Source organism: Tupaia chinensis, unplaced genomic scaffold (assembly GCF_000334495.1).
Source record: "Tupaia chinensis unplaced genomic scaffold, TupChi_1.0 Scaffold000275_1, whole genome shotgun sequence".
In the NCBI taxonomy this organism is placed as follows: domain Eukaryota; kingdom Metazoa; phylum Chordata; class Mammalia; order Scandentia; family Tupaiidae; genus Tupaia; species Tupaia belangeri.
Window position 1 is genome coordinate 6069350 of NW_006159757.1, and position 20585 is coordinate 6089934.

Genomic DNA, 20585 nt, shown 5'->3' on the forward strand with positions numbered 1-20585 from the left:
GGTATCTACAAACCCTCCCACTAATTGATGGGCTCTCCATATATCATCCTAGATAAAGGGCCACTGTGCAGTAAATGCTGATGTTTAGAACATCCTGATAGGGCTTTGTTAACAAGAAGATAACAGACGAGCAAGATATGTTTGTTTAGCTGCCTATAGATAAACCCAATAGGTCTTTGTTAACTTTTCATGACTGATGGCAACCACTAACCATGATAAATAATCCCAGAGCAGGGAACTTTATTTAAAGGGCTAGAAATGGGACCTAAATTTTTAGCTCTTTCTGAACAAGCAGAAGTGTTTCCTGAGCATGACCACACTCATGTTGAAGTACACAGCATCTGATTTTCTGTAAATAATTCTATACCATCAACTGAACATCGAAGCTAGACGGACCCTCAGTACTTTCTCAGGGTGTGCTATGTTCTGATTGCAGGGGACCTGAGCAAGTCCGCAGAACTGGGATTTCACAAAGGAGTCCTCAAAAGATTGGCAGAACCTTGAGAAATCGATACAAACATTTTTTTTTTAACAACCAGAAGCAGGTAAACAACAACAACAAAAAATGCTTTTCACACTGGTGAAGCCAGAGATGCTTGTCCCTGCAACGTACTGGAAGTTGTGAAGTCTTATCCAAAACTCATTCCTGAATAGTTATTTTTAAAAGCTGAAAAGGGGGACCAGCAGTTGGCGTAATGGCTATGTTGCCAGACTCCCATGTAGTCAACTGTGGTTCAAATCCCAGACCCAGTGGCTTAAACTCATACTGGGCACGTGTGTGTGTGTGCGTGCCCAAGATCCTGAGAGGAGAATGGAGGAGAAGGGATTGCGGTGTGGCCATCCCCCTTGGGGGGGTGATTTCTTCTTGCGTTCTGTCTCTCTCTTTCTGGTGAGTGCACACACCTTATAGAAAAACCTCTCTCAAAAAAAAAAAGAAAAAAAAAGGCTGAAAAGGTAAATTAATTGTTCTTTTTTTTGTCTTGTTTTCTGTGTGTAAACAATATTTTGTATACTGAGGTACATCATTCCTGTAAGGAGATAGAGTCACAGAGAAATGCCATGCCCAGAACCCACCCAAAATGAAAGCTTTTAAACATGAAGCTAGCTGTTTCATAAATTCAGTTACATAAACAGCAAACTTCAGTGCTGTTGAAAAAAAGTATTACTATCCTGTTATCTTTAATGCCATCTTTTAAAAGAAAGCAATCATTTTTACTAAAAACATTTAAATTTTATCTTTGCTAAAACGCTGGGGAAGAGGGAAGGGGTTTGACCCGACCTTATAATCTTCCCTAACCTGCAGACTAATCAATTTTGATGGAAGAAGTGATATTGGACCTCCAAAGTTAACCAGATGTGCCACCAGTAAATGGAGATCCTGAATTAAATGATATTTGAGTTAACAAAGAGAATATTAAAAGAAGTTCAGTCTTACCATAGAAAAATTGCTATTTGCAAAATCCCGAAGAAGTTAAATATTTTCAAAAGTGCTAGGGAAAGTTGTGTTTTTGTTCTTTTGTTTCAGATAAAGAGCTATTGTAATTCAGTTCCCTTTTGGATTCTAAAAGAAAACTCCAGTTTGATTCACTATATGGGGCAGCTCAGTTCTGAGAGCATCAGATTTGACTTCCTAGACTCCCTGGAACCACAAGTTCACATCCCAAAGGGGTTGGACTCAACCCTTCCTCCTTCCTAGGCAATAAATAGCATGGAAACCAGGTTATCTATGTGGCCAACTTTCAGGAAAGACCTTGAAAACAGAGACAGGGTGGACCTGCACAATCACGTGGTTCTCCCCGACAGTGGGGGTTTGCTGCAGGGGTGGCTGAAACTATTGGGGCCAGCGGGCAACTGAACGCCACACTGATCCCAGGAGATACTTCGACTCCGGGTTTTTCATAGAAGTCCATTTACAAGCCTGAGATAGACTGCGGAGGGGAGCCGTCTCCGCTTACCTTCTGTAAAGCCATTGGGTGGCTCTATCAGATTAGGTGTGAGAGGGTTAGGGAATCTGGAATGTTTACTTTCATGTTCAAATTCAGCGGCATTTCTATAGTGCCTTCATATCTTAGCACTCTAAATTTTGTATTCCTGATTAGTGGGTTGGCTTAGGTACAACATGAATAACGTTTCTTCCCCCCCCCCCTTTTTTTTGGCTCAAAGAGCTGGTACCCTCACCTGAGTCTAAACAATCAATTACTGAAATTCTAGCAGGTTTTGTAAACCTTGTGCTTCTTCTTTACATAAGGTGCACTGTTTCCGCTCTCCTTTGCACATACTGTTTGTCTAATTTTGACATTTCTCCATTTAATATGAAAGATCAGCTTTTCTTGTGGGGAAAAGAAGTCAGACAATGCCAGCAAACAGAAGCAAATGGCTGTTGTTAAAGTTTGCTTGTTTTAATGACATGGGTTGTCATCGTACCTAAGCTGAAGGAAGGGAAGAGGAAAGACAGCTCACCCAGGCCTCTCCTTATTTTTGCTCCAAATCTTTCATGTTTCTTATGGACTTTGCACAGTAATGATACATGATTTTTTAAAAATGATTGTTTTATTTAACTTATTATTATTTTTTAAAAAATTTGACCAGAGAAGGACAGAGTAAGAGAGAGAGAGGAAGTCAGAAAGTAAGCAGCCAGGTCCAGGACTCGAACCATGGTTGACTATGTGGGAGTCTAGCACCCTTAAATCACCACGCCACCTGCCAGTCCCAGACATATGATTAACAACTCAAGGTAAGATATGTTGGTGGGCCAGGTGGCAGTGACTGAACCCCACGCGGCCGACTGAACAGTTCAACTCCTGGCCCTAGAGGCTTGAAAAACATCCCAGGTGCGTGTTTCTGCATTGTGCCCAAAATCCTAAGAGGAGAAGGGAGGAGAAAGGGTTGCAATGTGGCTATCCTCTCTGAGGGGCATGCTTTCTCACTTTCCCTCTTTCTGTCTGTCAGGTGAGTGCACATGCCATATAGCAAATTAAAAAAAAAAAAATGAAAAGAAAGAAAGAAAAAAGAAAAAAACAACCTTTTTGCAAACTCCTATCAACTAAGTTCTTATTTTCAAGTACATTATTCATATTACAAATTGTGGCCACTTAGTGACTTTTATGTCTGTAAAGTGCAAAATTGCAAAAATTATACATGTATAAGAAAGTGCTATGAGTTGGGTTGAATAAGTACACCTTGAATTATGATGTCAACATCTCTTTTATGAATGTATCTACACATGCGTAGACATACCTCTCAAATACAAAGTGGGACCTGCTAAACAGCAACATTAACCAGTTGCTTGGGGAAGGAAGCAGATAGCTTTTTTGGCATAAATGCATCTTTTGAATTCTGTCAGGATTTCTGCATTAAATTACGGTACTGTCTCTGATTACTGAAACTGGAACATGGGCCTAACTTTGTTTCAGTAAACTGGCCATTCGAAGCTCTCTACCGGGTTTTGGTATTTTATAACCCGTAAGTAGACCTTCTCTGTTGTTTTTAGGGGTTGAAATAAAGTTTAGTGACAATAACTTATACATATAAAGCTTGAAAAAAGTAACCAACCACCCAAGAAATGAAGATTTTGAAGGTGCTTTTATTACCTCCTAGAATCTTGGAAACTGTGAGGGGATAGTTCAAATGTCCAAAGCATTGATGCATGTTTTGGAATAAGTATATCATAATTTGTGTTAGTGGTTAAATCAACACAACAAAATATTTTCACTAAAATTTTATATAATCAGGCTGGCCCCATGGCCTAGTGGTTAAAGGAACGTAATCCAATAAGGGAGTATTGTTTGAAATCCCAACCCTGGTGGCTTAAAAGCTATGCCTGGCACATGTACATGTATGCCCAGAATCCTGATGGCAAGGAGAAATGGCGAATGGATTGTTACATGACCATGACCCATTGGGGGTGCTTTCTTCCTCTCCCTCTTTCTCTGTCTCTCTGCCTCTCAGTAAAGAGCACATGTATCCTCTGTTGAGTTAAAACAATGTATATAATCTACTGACAATTGATATTTTGTACATAGGTGGAGATTCCTGGATACATAAAATATGTACTCGATGAAAAGCTATTGAAAATATTAAACTCTTTTGGCCCATTTACCTTCATTTATTTTATTGATGATATAGTAAAACAAATGTCTCTGTACTGTTTCTCATGACTTTGTTCTTTTTTTTTTTTTCTATAGGGTGTGTGTGCTTGGCAGAGAGAGACAGAGACAGAAGAAGGAAAGTAAGAAATAACCCCCCGGAATGGGGGGTTGGCCACACCACAATCTGTTCTCCTCCATTCTCTGCTCGTGATTTTGGGGATGCACAAACACTTGCTCAAGGTATTTTCCAAGTCACTGGGTCTGAGACTTGAACCACACAGTTGGCCACGTGGGATGCATTGCCTTAACCATCACACACTTGGCTGGCCCAAAATTATGTGTCACCTTCTTTTTTTGTTGTTTTTAATTTGCTATCGGACACGTGTGCTCTCCATGGATAGATAGAGAGAGGGAAAGTGAGAAAACAGTCCCCAGGGGTATGATTTGGAGCACATTTTATAGAAAGGTGCTTGACTTGACAATCAGGTACAACGTCCCTTGCCTGCCTGTGTCACTCTGAAGGAGGTATGCACACCTAAAGGTTTACAAATTCAAATTTTTCTAGCTGTGGTCATGTGTTGCCACCAAAGTCAAGTCAGATCAAACACCACCTCACCAGGATCAGCAGGTGGCACAGTGGTTAAGGTACTGGATTCCCACATGGCCGACGGTGGTTCAAGTCCTGGACTTGGTGGTTTGCTTTCTCACTTTCCTTCTTTCTCTCTCTCTGATGAGTATGTGCCTTGTAGCAAATTAAAATAAATAAATGATAAATGAAATTAAATAAATAATTCTTCAAACACCACCTCACCTATGGGCCTGCTTCTACTGGACCCTTGGTGGAGAAATCGTTTGAGAGACAGTTGATGCACCTTGGAGAGGCTTCGTTGTTAATCCACCTCGCTGGCGGCCTTGGTGCAGCTAGTCTCACAAAACCTTCAAAACTAAAAAATGTTTTTACTTTATCCTCTTTTTTGGGGAGGGGAATTATACAAGTGTTTATTGATGATTTTTCCCTCTTACTTTTTTCCTTGATGAGAATTTACTTTATTGTTCCTTTGAGCAAAACTCTCCTCTCAGGCATTTAGTGTGACTGGATTTACAGAAACTTCATTTGCATACACTGCATCCAGAACACATCTATTGCAGTAGCTTTATCTCTAGGGAAGTACAATCTTTCATTGTTATTATTCATCTGAAGATTTCTATTTTTAATATGCTAGAGTGCACGTGTGCTCCCCGGGGAGAGACAGAGAAAGAGAGAGAAAATGAGAAAGCTCCCCAAGGGGATGGCTATGGGCAATCCCTTCTCCTCCAGTCTCCTTTCAGGGTTTTGGGTACGCACACACATGGGCCTGGTATATTTTTCAAGCCACCACCAGGTCTGGGATTCGAACCTCACAGTTGGCCACGTGGGATTCAGCTGCCTTAACCACCACACTACTTGCTGGCTCAATTATTTTATTTATTCATGATAGAGCTCATGCTAGTGCATGTGAAAGAAAGAAAAGGATAGAGAAACACCCTCTACAGGGCCTGGTTGAGGCACGACCCCTTCCTCCAGTCCTCCAGCTTGTCTTGTGAACTCAGGCCTGTGTCCAGCATGTTTCAGGTTGACTGGACTAGGGATTTGAACCTTGGTCACCATGTGGGATCTGGTTTTACTTTTTTCTTTTTTTTTCTTTAAGGTTTTTGCTGTAGGGTGCTTGAGTTCACTGGAGAGACAGAGGGAGACAGTGAGAGGGAGAGTAAGATCTGCCCCTCCCCCAAGAAGGGGGGGATAGCCATGCAGCAATTCTCCTCCTCCATTCTCCTCCTTGGATTTTGGGCACACATGCACATGCACCTGCACCTGACATGTTTCAAGCTGCTGGGTCTGGGACTCGAATCAGAGTCAGACATGTGGGAGTCCAGTGTCTCAACCACACCACCACCTGCTAGCCCTGGGATATGGTTTTTCTTTTTTTTGGAGAGGGTTCTGCTATAGGGCGCGTGCGCTTGCCAGACAGATGGAGAGAGACAGAGAGACAGAAAGTGAGAAATCCCCCCCAGAGGGGATGGTCACGCTGCAATCCCTTCTCCTCCATTCTCCTCCTTGGATTTTGGGCATGCACGCACACGCGCCTGGCGTGAGTTTAAGCCACGGGGTCCGGGACGTGAACTACGGTTGACTACATGGGAGTCCAGCAACACAGCCATTACACTAATTGCTGGTCCTGGGATATGGTTTTTCTTGAGCAGTGCATTACTGGTCAGCCCAAACTTTCTTTTTTTTGTTTCCCATGAGCAAAAGAGAGCATGCACAGTACCCTCAACAAGGTCTTCATGTTGTGATCCACTTCCAGCTCAGCCAGCCCCAGGTCATGGCCATGCATGTGCCTAACATGCTCAAGGAGGGCTCTGGATTCGACCTGGAAACCCTCCCATGTGGGTCAGGCTCACAGAGTTACGCATTTTTACTGCGATGCCACTGTTCAGAGCCGCCCCGTCTCATTCTTTAGTTTTATTTTTATTTTTTTAGAGATTTTTGCTATAGGGTGCAAGCGCTTGCCAGAGAGACAGAAAGTGAGAAATCGCCCCCCAAGGGAATAGCCATGCTGCAATCCCTTCTCCTCCATTCTCTCGGGATCTTGGACACACGCACACACATTCCTGGCATGAGTTTTTTTTTTTTTTTTTTTTTTTTTAAGAATTACTTTATTTAACTTACTTATTTTTAAATTTGACCAGAGAGGGACAGAGAAAGAGAGAGAGGAAGGAAGGAGGGAGGGAGGAAGGAGAGAGAGAGAGAGAGAAAGAGAGCAAGTCACCAGGTCTGGAACTCAAACTGTGGTCAGCCATGTGGGAGTCTGGGCCCCTGGCATGAGTTTTAAGCCGCCAGGTCTAGGACTTGAACCGTGGTCAACTGTGTGAGTCCAGCGACATAACCATTATGCCATCTGCTGGTCCCCTATTGTTTCATTACTTTCATCTCCAATAATTATTCCAGGGCAGACTATAATTTTGCAAACTCTTTTTTTTTAGTGGAGCTATTTTTGTTTATTTCATGAGAAGGACCTTCAACAGCATGTGATGCTGTGATGGATGGTCTCTCCTTCCCCCCTAGCCTTTTCTAGCCAGCCAGAATCATGGGTATGTGTGTCTGGCATGTACAAGTCAACCCAGAACCGAATCCGATCTTCATGTGGCTTCCAGCACTGCACAGCACTGCTATTGCTGCTCCACCACCATGAGGCCAAGGTTTGTTTTCACTCGTAGAAAATAAGCCCCCCCCACCCCATGACTGACACATATATAGCTTTAACAAGCCGTCTCTCTCTCTGGCAAGCACACACACAGGTAGAGAAGATACTACCTGTACCATGGAAACATCCCTGCACTTGCTTGTTCCCTCCCCACCGAAACTCCTTTCCTTCCCACAGGGGCAACATCATCCTTACTTTGATGAGGACCATGGCTTTCCCATTTGCGTATACATCCCTCCACAGTGTAGTTTTGTCTTTTTGTGAACTTTATATACAAGGAGTCATATGCATTCCTACGTCTATGTTGTTTCACAATATTTTTGCTGAGACTCCTTAGTCTCATGACAGCTGAAAACTGGTCCAACTGTAGTCAGAAACAATATGTGAACTTCTGGTTTGTACCCAGTTTTAAGGCATATACCATCCCCCCCACCCCCTGCTTCCGATATTTCTGATACTCTGCTAGTTCCTGGGTAAATTAGAAATATCTGCTAAGTTTTCCTTTTTAAAAAAATAATTTATCATTATTATTGTTTTTTCAATTTGCTACAGGTCACATGCATTCACTAGAGAGAGAGAGAGAGAGAGAAGAAAAGTGAGAAAGCAAGCTGCCAGGTCTGGGACTCAAACCACAGTCAGCCATACGGGAGTCCAGTGCCTTAACCACGATGCCACCTGCTGACCCTCAATTGTTTTTTACAGACATAAAAACATTTCAAAGCATTAAGCCATATTAACATTAAAAACCAGTTTCCAGGGCCAGCAGGTGGCACAGAGGTTAAGGCAGCTGGATTCCACATGGCCAACTGAGTGATCTGAGTCCCATACGTGGAGGATTGAAAATCATGTTCCCTATGGCAAAAATCTTAAAAATGAAAAAAAGGATGTACTGGAAAAAAAGTTCATTTCTGATTTCAGAGGTGCTCTAGTTCTCTCTCTTTTGCAATCATTCTGTATCATGCATTTAAATAAAATTCTAAGCATATTCACATTTATTTTTTCTGTAATATGTATATATACACACACATATAGAGCACTTACTGGAGACAGAGGGAGGGAGAGAGAAGGAGAGAGAGAGATAAATCACTTCCCAGGAGGAATGGCCATGCTACAATCTCTTCTCCATTCTCCTCTTGGAATTTTGGGCACACATGCAAAAACATGCACCTGGCATATTTTTGGCAAGTCACCAGGACTCTCAAGTGTGTAGTTGGTCGTGTGGTATCCAACCATTATAACCACCACACCTTGTATATATTTTATGTCCATTTTAGATGACGACTGCTTTTTGTTTTACTTTTTTCTTTTGCTACAGGGTATGTGCACTCACTAGAGAGAGAGAGAAAGTGAGAAATCACCCCCCGGGAAAGATGGCCACGCTGCAATCCCTGTCTCTTTTCCTCTGGGGATTTTGGGCACACACGTTGCTGGGTCCGGCAGTCAACTACGTAATCAGCCTTGTGAAATCAGTGTCTCTGACCACCGCACCATCTGCTGGTCCCATGTTCTGCTACATCTTTGACATTTCCATGAAATGTGTCTAGCAAATTTGGAAAGAATGAGCAAACATGTTTAATGCTGTTGTTCGACAAACTATATTAAAAACGGATCTGTCCAGAATGTAAAAAGTAACTAGTAGTCATTTTAATAGCTCAAAGGAGCATAAATGTTGTATTCCAATGAAATGAAGAATAAACTGCTCAGCTATCTAAATATCTAATTTTGATGTCACCTACTGGTTTGGAAACATGGATTAATCGTTACTTTATACTTTTTAGGCTAAAACTGATGCAAGATTTTAAAAGAAATAGTTTTCTAACAGAAGGACAGAGAGCACTGTGAAAAAGAGATGTTATTCAGGACATTATCTATTTCATTCTTCGGGCAAGGTAACTCATTACTTTTAGACTTAAAACTTCCAAAGAAAACTGCTACGATCTAAAGAGATTGGCCATAAAACTATTTGTATTGAAAACTTAGCCAGCCTGCCTTTAGTGAACTTCATTCATTAGCATTCTTAGTGGCAAGGTTTCCCTATCTCGCCGTTCATTTTATACTTTAATTTGGTTAGTAGGTCTTTGTTTAATCGTCCTATTGAAAGGAGAACAAAGGCGGTTGAGGTGATACAGTCGAGTAATGCACTATATTTTATCTCTGAAAAGAGCCCGACAAAGTCAGAATACTCTGATACCCTCTGATTTTCTTCAGGACATTTGGAACCACACATCAGTCCGAGGAAAAAGATCCTCACTGTGCTGCTCTGCAGACACCTTCGGAAGAGAAACACCTTGTCAGCCACAGAAATTACGCTTTGCCAGCTACACCTGGCTCTCAGGGCTGGTTATCACACCAGAGGAGCTTCTCAGTTTCCAGAGTGAGGGTCTGTTTCTTAAATACCGTCTTCTTTAATAAAATCACTGGCCAGCACCATCTTTTTTTCCTATTTCTCTTCATTAAGTACCGACGTAATTCAAATGATAGTGCTGGGATAAATGAAAACAGGTCAGGATTTCACTTAACAACTGGAAAACTTCTAACTCTTCAAAGGGAAATACTTTTCATTCCATTGCGTCTAATTCTCAGTTACAGTAGTTCCTCGAATTCCTGCTTCTTCTGGTGATTTCCTTCTCTGGAAAGTAAAAACCCACCTTTTCTTACTGTGTTTTGGGCTGCTTAAGATGTTTCTCTTGATTTCATCATTTCCCCCAATTTATCCTTCTCCCTTCGCGTTCAAAATAGTCTTTTTCCTTTGCTATTTTGTTACTTCACTAAGGAAAGTACATGAATCTCTTATCCTCTTTGTAAGGTCTGCGTTACGGGCAAGTTGCTTTTTTCCTTCATTATTACTTTATGGAGAGTAACTATGCCCAACTTTCTAACTTTTCTTTGTAGAGTAATACAGATGTTTTATGTGCTAGCCCACGTTTCTCTTGGCAATTTCTTGCACTTCTTTCGGTTGATGTTGCAAACAGCCATCCAGTGGAGACGGAGACCACCAGTTCATTTCACACAGGCCACTGAACAGTCATAAGATGGTGACAACTTTTGGTCTCTAGTGACCTGGACTGGATTCGACTCACTGACCTAGAGGTGAAAGGCTCTGTATTCCATTACTAATCCCTAGAGCTATCCAGCCCCCTGAAAATGATTCTTTGGTTTTATTATTGCAAAGACCATTTATAAAATCATGAACTGGATTTAGGAAAGCAACCATGAAATAGCAAGGGACAACAAACTGATTGAAATTCCTTAAATGTCCTATGGGCAGGAGTCTCTCAGACAGTAGGACTGGGGGAAAGTTATATATAGGCACCTCCATTCTTATTTCGGTAGCATGACCTGCTCACTTAAACGTGGCAACTTTAGATCCACTGACCATGCCTCAAGGAACTAAATCCTAAAGAAAGAAAGTGGAAAAGCAAACTATGAAACAGCCAATAATCTTTATTTTGTACTTCCCCCACCCCTCGTCCCTCTCCAAAAAGCACTAATGGGTATATTTGTGCATGTGAAAATATTGTATAAAGGATTTAGAATGACCTTAAATTAATAAAACGACGACAACCCCCCCTCCCTCGACAAATCTCCAAATAGATGCTTTGTTTCTTTGCAGGGATAGAAAACGCCTGGCCTCTAGAAGGAAAGCAATGATACCCTGCACTCCTCAAAGGCCTACTCCATTTCCACTGATTTGCAATTTAACATTCATGGCAGAAAACTGCATTTCTGTAACCACATAATACGCTTTAAAATATGACTAATTCATACACTAATATCAATTTACTTGGCATTAAAAAAAATCACATTTTCTATTAATATTTGTATTAGGTTCAAAGCCCATATTCTAGCATTCAAGATATCCATCACATGGGTCCGAATTAGGATTATTTCAAAATCAAGTAAAAGTCCATATGTATTTCAAAGTTGCTAAAATATGCTAATAAAGTTAAATTTGATGTTTTTACATTAAAAATAAAATATTTGGTTTACTTCTCAGACATCTATAACATATAATAAATAGTGGGCAGTACAGTAATATAATAAAGTTTTGTGATACCCTGAAATTTGATGAGTTTTTCTTAAAAAAAAAATCATAATATACTTCATTTCAGCCTTAAAGCACAATACCAATGAACAAATTTGTAGAAATAAAATATAAACACAAAATGCTACAGTATGGTTTTTCTTTTTCTTTCTTTCTTTTTTTTTTTTACTTTTGTGGCACCTCCATGTCCTTTTAATTAAAGTAAGTCAAAGAAATTTACAGAAACCAAATAGATAACAAACAAAACAATTTCAATCATAAACTATAGATTTAAATTGCCTTGTTTTCCTTTCAACTGCTAGGGTCCTTTCCCCCACGCTGTTGCTGGGCACTGCACGAGTTTAGCTCAAGGTAAATGACTTTGAACTATGGCTCTTTTCCTCTGGCCTTCTTTGCTTATGTACAGCAATAATTATAGACATGGCTGAAATCACAGTAGATTTCAGAGAAAGCCAGAATTAAACACGATAAAAAAAATTAAAAAATAACTACTCCATAAATATTTATTATTTACACTAGGGGAAATCTTTTAGTATGAAGAGTTTTTACACAAGTTGATGAAATGTATAAGCAGTGAGAAAAGACTCCAGCAGTTTAAAGGAGGGCAAAATTAGAATGCAACAAAGATATAAAATACGTTAAACAAAAATAATTTGCACGAAAGCCAACAGGACATGATAGAAACCTTTTTCTTAAAAAATATAAGGTATTTCACAAAAGCCTGAACATTTTACATGTTAGTACTAAAAACAACTGTGGGGGAGAAGTTTCATATATTCTCATCACAAAAATATTTACCAATACTCCAACTGGAGCCTTCTGTAGTTATGATTATCTTACTATAGAGGGAAAGGGATTGAAAACTGTATACAGACTAATGATATCATCCTTAAATTACAGTCAAAGCAGTTTATACATTATCTTCTCATCTAACACCTTAATAAAAAGGCCCTGGAGAGAATAAAGAAAATCAAAAGGGAAGATGTACGGTCTTTTTATTAATAATACTTGTCTCTGGTTGTAGAACAACTGAGGTGGCCAGCCCTTATGCCACGCCTCTCCTGGAGCATTTCCTCAATCACATTTTGATGAAGCCACGGGCCAGTGTGTTTCATAAGGGAAGATCCCAAGCAGATGAGATCAGTCTTCTCAGATGCATTATCCACAAGAAGCTGGTTAGACGGGATGGTAGAATTGCATCGGCTCTCCTCCAGAGGTACCAGGGAGGGTGCTCCACCGGGTCCAGACCACACGGAGACGTCAGTGTGCTCGATGCTTCCTCTTTTTGTGCTTTTTATCTTTTTTCTTGTTGGCACACTTGGGACAGAACCACTGCATTTCCTCTGGTGGTGCAGTCATTATTCCAACACAGGGCCTACATATGTTTAAAAAAGTTCAGATTAAGCAAGTTTTATACACACATACACACACACACACTTTTTCTTTCTACATTTTAAAATAATTTTTTTAAACTATGGTATGCTCACCAGAAACCAAAGTCACACACCTCTAATGTACATGGCACTATTGTTGAGCATTTGAATGATTAAGTCACACAATGTCCCTTTTATAGACCCTATTGGAGAGGTTAATTAGTTCATTCATCCTTTTACCCAGGGATGATATAACTCTTCTGGTCCTATCTAGAAGATCAAAACAATGGCTTTGTTTTTTATCTTATAGATATTATATATTGAGACTAATCTATCATAACTGAACAGATTTTCTTTTTCTGTATCTAACATTTTAAAGGTAAAATGAGATGATCTGTATGTATTTTGATAGAGCTTTTGTTCTGGGGAACTGCTGAAAAGGTTTAAAATACAAACAAGCTGTCTTTATTTGTTGTCTGCATCATGCTTACAGAGGAGTTACCTTTTAGTGGTACTGTCAAGTACTGTACCTCTTATAGAACATCACTAGAAAGGAAGAAAAGGAAACCCTATAACTCCTCTTACTTTTTTTTTTTTTAAATAAGGATAAATAAGCTAAGGAAAATATTCAGAACTGTAGATAAATAACAGTAGTCTAACGACTCTCAGTTTTTGTAATGAGTTACATTTAAGGCCTCCATGATTTTACTCCATAACCTGCTCTTAGGACAGCTGAACTGGCCCAAAGGCATGAATCTACTCTGCAGAAAGCCTCCTCTGGAGGAGAGACCTGCACAGCCCTGATAAAGCAATGGCTGCCTACTGCGGCCTGTGGGTGCTCTGGGCTCTCACCAGTGGTACCAGTCGTCACAGTCGTCACAGCCGATCATCGGACTTCCATCATCAGGCTTGTTACACCCAGGACAGATCCAGATCTGATTGCCCCACTCATCTCGGATCTGATGTTTTTGAGGAAGGAAGGAACAAAAACAGAGATGGAGTGGGAAAAAGCACCAGAAATGAAGCCAGTTAAGAATTACTACCGTATACTATAAACCAAACAGGCAGACAGACTAAGCTAAAAATAATAGCAGATTAATACTTCATTAAAGCTATGATCAATCATATCATCACTGTTCTGGGATTATGTAAAAAAGAAAATAGCTACTAAGTGAGAAGACATTTCTAGTGAATATTCTAAACTCTTTTTGTAAGTCATAAAAACAAAGTATTTTATAGTCATCTCTGTGAACAATATGGCCGATAGCTTCCTTCAACTAAAATAAAATCTTATAACCACGTAAATTCTTAATGAGTAGTGTCTTCAAGGCAGTAACAATAACAGAAAGCTCAAGAGCTCAAGTATACGTAGTTTCCTCCATCACATTCATAGGCATGGAATTAATATATTCAGCCAAATGTGTGTGTATCACCTTATTACTTATTAGCCAACCCTTTTCTTGAACTAGCTGATAAGATCAAGGATATAAAAGAGTTGTTACTAAGTAACTTTCCATTCCTTTTATGACATTTTTAGTGAAGTACAATCAACTAAAGGACAAATGAAATAAGGGGCTTAGAGGCCAAGAACTATACATCAAACATTATTTTGCTACAAATATTGCATGCCCTGGAGTTTACCATATTTAACATAGCAGTTTACATAGGAATAACTTCTAATTGTACCTACTTCCTCAAATTGCACATTAACAAAAGCAATTTGAAAGAAATAATTCTATGATGATCATTCAAAAACAGTAAGTAAAAGCTAATTTTCAAGTTTTCACAATTTTGACAGCACATCATTTCATTCTCCTTTGATTTATGTGCATTGTGTAAACTATACTCTGAAGTGCAAAACTTAATTGCTTGATCTGTTTATTTTGCAGGTAGTTTCTCTTTTTTTCTTTTTTTAAATTTAATTTTATTTATTCATTAATTCATTTTAATATGGCCACAGAGAGACACAGAGAGAGAGGGAGAGAGGAAAAGTGAGAAAACAAGCTACCAGGTCCAGGACTTGAACTGTGGTTGGCCATGTAGGAGTGTCCAGTGGCTTAACCACCACACTTCCTGCTGGTCCCTGCAGGTAGTTTTCTTCCTATACTTCCGAATAGGACACTGACTGGCTATGCAAAAAAGAAATGGCTTTGTGTGTGTGAGGAATATACTGGCATATACAAGTGTCAGCCTACTGATAGGCTCACTTTGAGGCCTACCATTTTTGGAAAAAACCTCCACATTGGTGAATTCCATAGAAAACTTACTAAAGAAACCTGTGGGCAGTCATGTCTTTGACCTATCCTCTCTAATTTCAGGAGAAAGTATACAAGAGGAGAGAAAACCCGTGGTCACCAGGTTTCAGTTGTTTGATGGCTAGGACCAGTCCAGCACTCCATGCCCTGAAGCTACTGTGCATGGCCAGTCCTCCTGATGGCTGACTTTTCATGAATCAGAAGGCCAGGACTCGTCGTGCTACTAAGAACCACGATAACCAACACCCCACACTTCTCAGTTCACTAAGTTCTTTCAAACATCTAACTTCACTTAATCATTGTAAATTAATTTCTACATAAGTTAAGAATGGGAAAAATGGAGCTAAGGGAATTTAATAAAAATGTTTTCCCTTTAAAAAAAACATTTATTTATTTATTTATCAATATGGCCACAGAGAGACACAGAGAGAGAGGGAGAGAGGAAAAGTGAGAAAACAAGCTACCAGGTCCAGGACTTGAACTGTGGTTGGCCATGTAGGAGTGTCCAGTGGCTTAACCACCACACTTCCTGCTGGTCCCTGCAGGTAGTTTTCTTCCTATACTTCCGAATAGGACACTGACTGGCTATGCAAAAAAGAAATGGCTTTGTGTGTGTGAGGAATATACTGGCATATACAAGTGTCAGCCTACTGATAGGCTCACTTTGAGGCCTACCATTTTTGGAAAAAACCTCCACATTGGTGAATTCCATAGAAAACTTACTAAAGAAACCTGTGGGCAGTCATGTCTTTGACCTATCCTCTCTAATTTCAGGAGAAAGTATACAAGAGGAGAGAAAACCCGTGGTCACCAGGTTTCAGTTGTTTGATGGCTAGGACCAGTCCAGCACTCCATGCCCTGAAGCTACTGTGCATGGCCAGTCCTCCTGATGGCTGACTTTTCATGAATCAGAAGGCCAGGACTCGTCGTGCTACTAAGAACCACGATAACCAACACCCCACACTTCTCAGTTCACTAAGTTCTTTCAAACATCTAACTTCACTTAATCATTGTAAATTAATTTCTACATAAGTTAAGAATGGGAAAAATGGAGCTAAGGGAATTTAATAAAAATGTTTTCCCTTTAAAAAAAACATTTATTTATTTATTTATCAATTTATTTGTGATTTTCAAGCTGCTAGGTCCAAGACTTGAACCGTGGTCAGCCATGTGGGAATCCAGTGCCTCAACCACCTTGCCACCTGCTGGTCCCTCTTTTCTTTCTTTCTTTTTCTTTTCCTTTTTTTTTTATTTTTTAAGTTTTTGCCACAGGGCATCTGCACTGGATAGAGAAAGGCAGAGAAAAGGGAAGTGAGAAATTATATTCTGGTCAGGGGAGGTGGGGGAAAGGATGGCCAAGCTGCAATCCCTTTTCCTCCACTTTCCTCTTAGGGTTTTGGGTATGCACACATGTGCCTAGCATGGTCTTCAAAACCCTGGGTCTGGGACTCAAATCATGGTCAGCCATGGGGGAAATCACACCACCTGTTAGCCCTTAATCAGCATTTTCAATGTCATACTATTCAGCAGACAAAATCGTCCCTTTTTGCATTAGTCTATGTCTTTCATAAAATATATTGCCTTCTGTCCAAAAAGCATCTCTCTTCCTCTCTTTTTTCTTGGTGGGGAGGGGCGGGATGATGCTTCCTCCATTAAACAACTATTCCTTGAATGGTATAATTTGATAATCATACTTTTTTTCCTTTTAAAAGAATGATTTTATTTTAACTTTATTTATTATTATTTTCCAATTTGACCAGAAAGAGACAGAGAGAGGGAATGTGAAAAAGGAAGCCATCAGGTCTGAGACTTGAACCATGGTTGGCCATGTGGGAGTCCAGTGCCTTTAACCACCACACCACCTGCTGGCCCCTTGATAATTATAGCTTTTTATTTCACATATCCTATTGGGTCGTCAGCAAAGTTGTGACACATCTTTGCATAGAAAAATATGTCATGACTTCCCCACTGACCTAATATTTTTGTCTTGAACTTCTAATGCAGTATTTTTCTTTTATTTTTTTTCACGTATTTATAACTCTTGAACACATTTTAAGATTTTCTTTCGGGGATCAGTGAATGGCGTAATGGTTACACTGCTGGACTTCCACGTAGTTGATTGCAATTTGAGTCCTGGACCTGGCGGCTTAAAACTCACACCAGGCATGCATGCGTGCCCAAACTCACAGAAGGAGAATGGAGAAGAGATTGTGGTGTGGTCATCCCCCTCGGACGTGATTTCTCGCTTTCTGTCTCTCTGTGTCTCTGGCCTAGCGCACATGCCCAATAGCAAAAAAAAAACGTAAAAAATCTCTCCCTCCAAAAAAAAAAAAAAAAAAAAAAAGATTTTTCTCTTGGGTCCAGCAAGTAGTATGGCGGTTAAATGTGCTGGACTCCCACATGGCCGACTGCAGTTCAAGTTCCAGACCTGGCAGCTTGCTTTCACAATTTCCCTCTCTCTTCTGTAAGTGTACATGTCCTATAGAAAATTAAAATAATAATAATAATAATAATTATAACTATCAGAGGTGGTGTGGTAGTTAAGGGTGCTGTACTCCCACATGGCCGACTGTGGTTGGAGTCTTAGACCCAGAGGGTTGTTCTCTCTCTCTCTCTCTCTCTCTCTCTCTCTCTCTCTCCCCCTCCTCCCCTCCCTCCCTCTTTCTCTGATCAAATTGAAATAAATAAAGTTAAACAAAATAATTCTTTTTTTAAAAAATATAGTAATAAACACAAAAACAAAGTCACAATGAAGTAGATTTTAGGATTATCAAATACAAAATTAAAAGTACATATCTAGTATTTTAGAAGAAATTAAATAAAACGCCAAATTCATGATGCAAAAGTACTAAATAATTGTGAAGATTTGAAAAAAATATATTCTTTCAAATTAAAATATGTAAAAAAAATTTAGAAATGCAAAGGATGAGTTAACATAAAAAAATTAGACATCTAGGGAACCAGCAGTTAGCATAATGGCTATGTCACCGAACTACCACTTAGTCGACCGCGGTTCGTGTCCCGGACCCGGTGGCTCTCCATCCTCCCTCTGTCCTCTCTGGTCAAATTAAAACAAACAAATGAACAAATAAATAAATAAATAAAAATGTTTAAAAAGAAAAGAATTATTAAAAAAATAAATAATTCTTAAAAAAAGATTTTCTCTTTATACTTTGCTATTAAAATACCTCAAATGTTTAATAATTTCCCAAAATTTCCTTCGAAGTTGCCTTTAAAGAAATTCATCATTGTGTGATTTATAATAACAAATACCATAAGCCTTACCCAGTCACTTTCCAGTCATTCACAAAGATTATTGCCATCATTAGGCTGATATATCACAGTCTGCATCCTTATGGTCACAGCAATGACAAAGCTTCTGTGCACCTTAAATATGCTGTGGTGTGTCTGTGTGTCACTCCATAGAGCCCAAAGAATATGTCTGTATAAATACGTCATTACTAGACTGAATTCAGGATTTGAGTAAGACCCAGTACTACCAGTATAGGGAAAACACCTAAAAACAGTCCCAGGGCAATGGGGACTCATTTAACACAACAGGCTTCATAATCTGAAGTCACGCTTGGACACGTGGGAAGCTCTGTGGTTTAAAACCTCATTCTCATTCAACATGCAGGCCCTGGTATGTTCTGGATCTTAGCAAGTGGAGTATTACATTTAGTGCTGTTACTCAGAATCACCAGTTGGCTCCTAAGATCTGTGTGCATCACGTAAATTATACTCTTAAGTGAAAAGCTTAATTGCTTGATCAAGAAATTCAATGTGGGATTTAAATATCACTAACCATCTCTCTATTTTTCCACTGATATTGTTGTATCATTGTATAGTCATACTATGAAACAATATAAAGAATAAACAATGCTTTGACATTTGTGGAGACTCAATACACAAACACTGCAATATAATACTTTTCAGCCAAAAGCTTGAAAATACTTCTCTAGTTATGAAGAATTATCTCTAAAATTCAATAACGATGCATACGATGCTTTTCTTAATTGAAAATGTTTTCACAACAAAACAATAGGCTCTCATGCCACATTCGCCCAAATTCCATAAAAATGAAGCATACATACCACGTAAGTGCTGACTGTCTCTGTCACCACACTTCGTACAGGAGCTTTGGAGCTTCCTGCTCCAGAGATGGCGGGGGATGGTGATGGCAGCAAAGCTGGGCACGCAGTGGCCTGGGCTAGGAGTGGTAATGGCATGGGGGCGGGGCTCACATGCACAGGCACAGGTGCTGCGGCTGGGGCTGGCGGTGGGGTTTTAGGTCTGTTCAGAGCAGGAGATGGCTTAGCCTCGGGGGCTGGAACCACTTTGCTGATGACACTGTCAACAAAAGGGACAACTGAGTCAAATGCCACCTTTAAAAACACTACCATAAAACAACTTCCTCTAGTAGCAAAATACTTTTTTAAAAAAATAACTTAATTTTTATTTATTATTATTTTAAAATTTGACCAAGAGAGAGACAGAGAGAGGGAAAGTGAGGAAGCAAGCTGCCAGGTCAGGTCTTGAACTGAAGTCAGCCATGTGGGAGTCCGGCGCCTTAACCATCATGCCACCTGTCGGCCTCTAGACTTTCTAAAGAGTCCTGAGACTCTTTAAGTACTCAGTTCTCAAGGCCTTTCATCAATTAACCTCATGATTTAGTCAGACTAATTTCTTGGCTGCCTCAGAGGATGGCAACAAGAACCTTAATACAGAGAAATACTTCAAAACTACATACAAGGGCCAGGACCAGCAGTTAGTTAATGGCTATATCGCTGAACTCCCATGTAGTCGACCGTGGTTTGAGTCCTGGACCAGGCAGCTTAAACTCACGCTGGGCACACGTGTGTGCGTGTGTGCATGCCCAAGATCCCGAGAGGAGAATAGAGGAGAAGGGGTTGCGGCATGGCCATCCTCCCTGGGGGGTGATTTCTCGTTTTCTGTCTCTCTCTCTCTCTGCCTTTCTGGTGCCCGCCACCCAACAAAAAAAACCCCCCCCCCCACAAAAAAAAAAAAAAAAAAAAAAACTACATACGAGGGGCCAGTAGATGGCATGGTGGTTAAGGTGCTGAACACTCCCAAATGGCCAACCACAGTTTGAGTCCTGGACCTGGTGGCTTCCTAGAGTAGAGCCTAGAAAGGCAAAAAGAATACAACAAAAAATGTCTAGTACATGTTTAATCATAAATCTAGAAAAAAATTAGGGCTGAGTTAAATGCTAACAAAGATCATCTGAAACTTTCACAGAACTGTTGCAACATACCAATTCACAAGTGGAAGCCCAATAAACTCCACGCAAGTGTGTGGGGGGGCGGACCTTTATCTCTACCTAAATGTATGGAAGTGAAATTATAACATATTACAGACAAAAATCTGGGGCCAGCTGGTAGCATGGTGGTTAAAGTGGCTGGACCCCACATGGCTGTGTGCATGGTTCAAATCCTAGATTTAGCAGGTTAAAAAACACACTGCGCATGCATCCCTAAAAATCCCGAGAGAAGAATAAGAAGTGGCTGTACAAAAAAAAAAAAAAAAAAAAAAAAAAAAAAAAAAAAAAAAAAAAAAAA

General features: G+C 39.9%; 1 protein-coding gene across 1 annotated transcript in view; it reads right to left on the reverse strand.

Moving 5' to 3' along the window:
* Nucleotides 1-12130: 12130 nt before the first annotated feature.
* TAF3 (TATA-box binding protein associated factor 3) overlaps nucleotides 12131-20585 on the reverse strand; it is a 229043-nt gene continuing 220588 nt past the window's right edge. The window contains exons 5-7 of the mRNA XM_006150038.3: nucleotides 19101-19356; nucleotides 13604-13710; nucleotides 12131-12753 (exon numbers count right to left, since the gene is read on the reverse strand). Coding sequence (XP_006150100.1) covers nucleotides 12639-12753; nucleotides 13604-13710; nucleotides 19101-19356 — 478 coding nt within the window. The 3' untranslated portion in view covers nucleotides 12131-12638. The remainder of the gene's footprint in view (nucleotides 12754-13603; nucleotides 13711-19100; nucleotides 19357-20585) is intronic.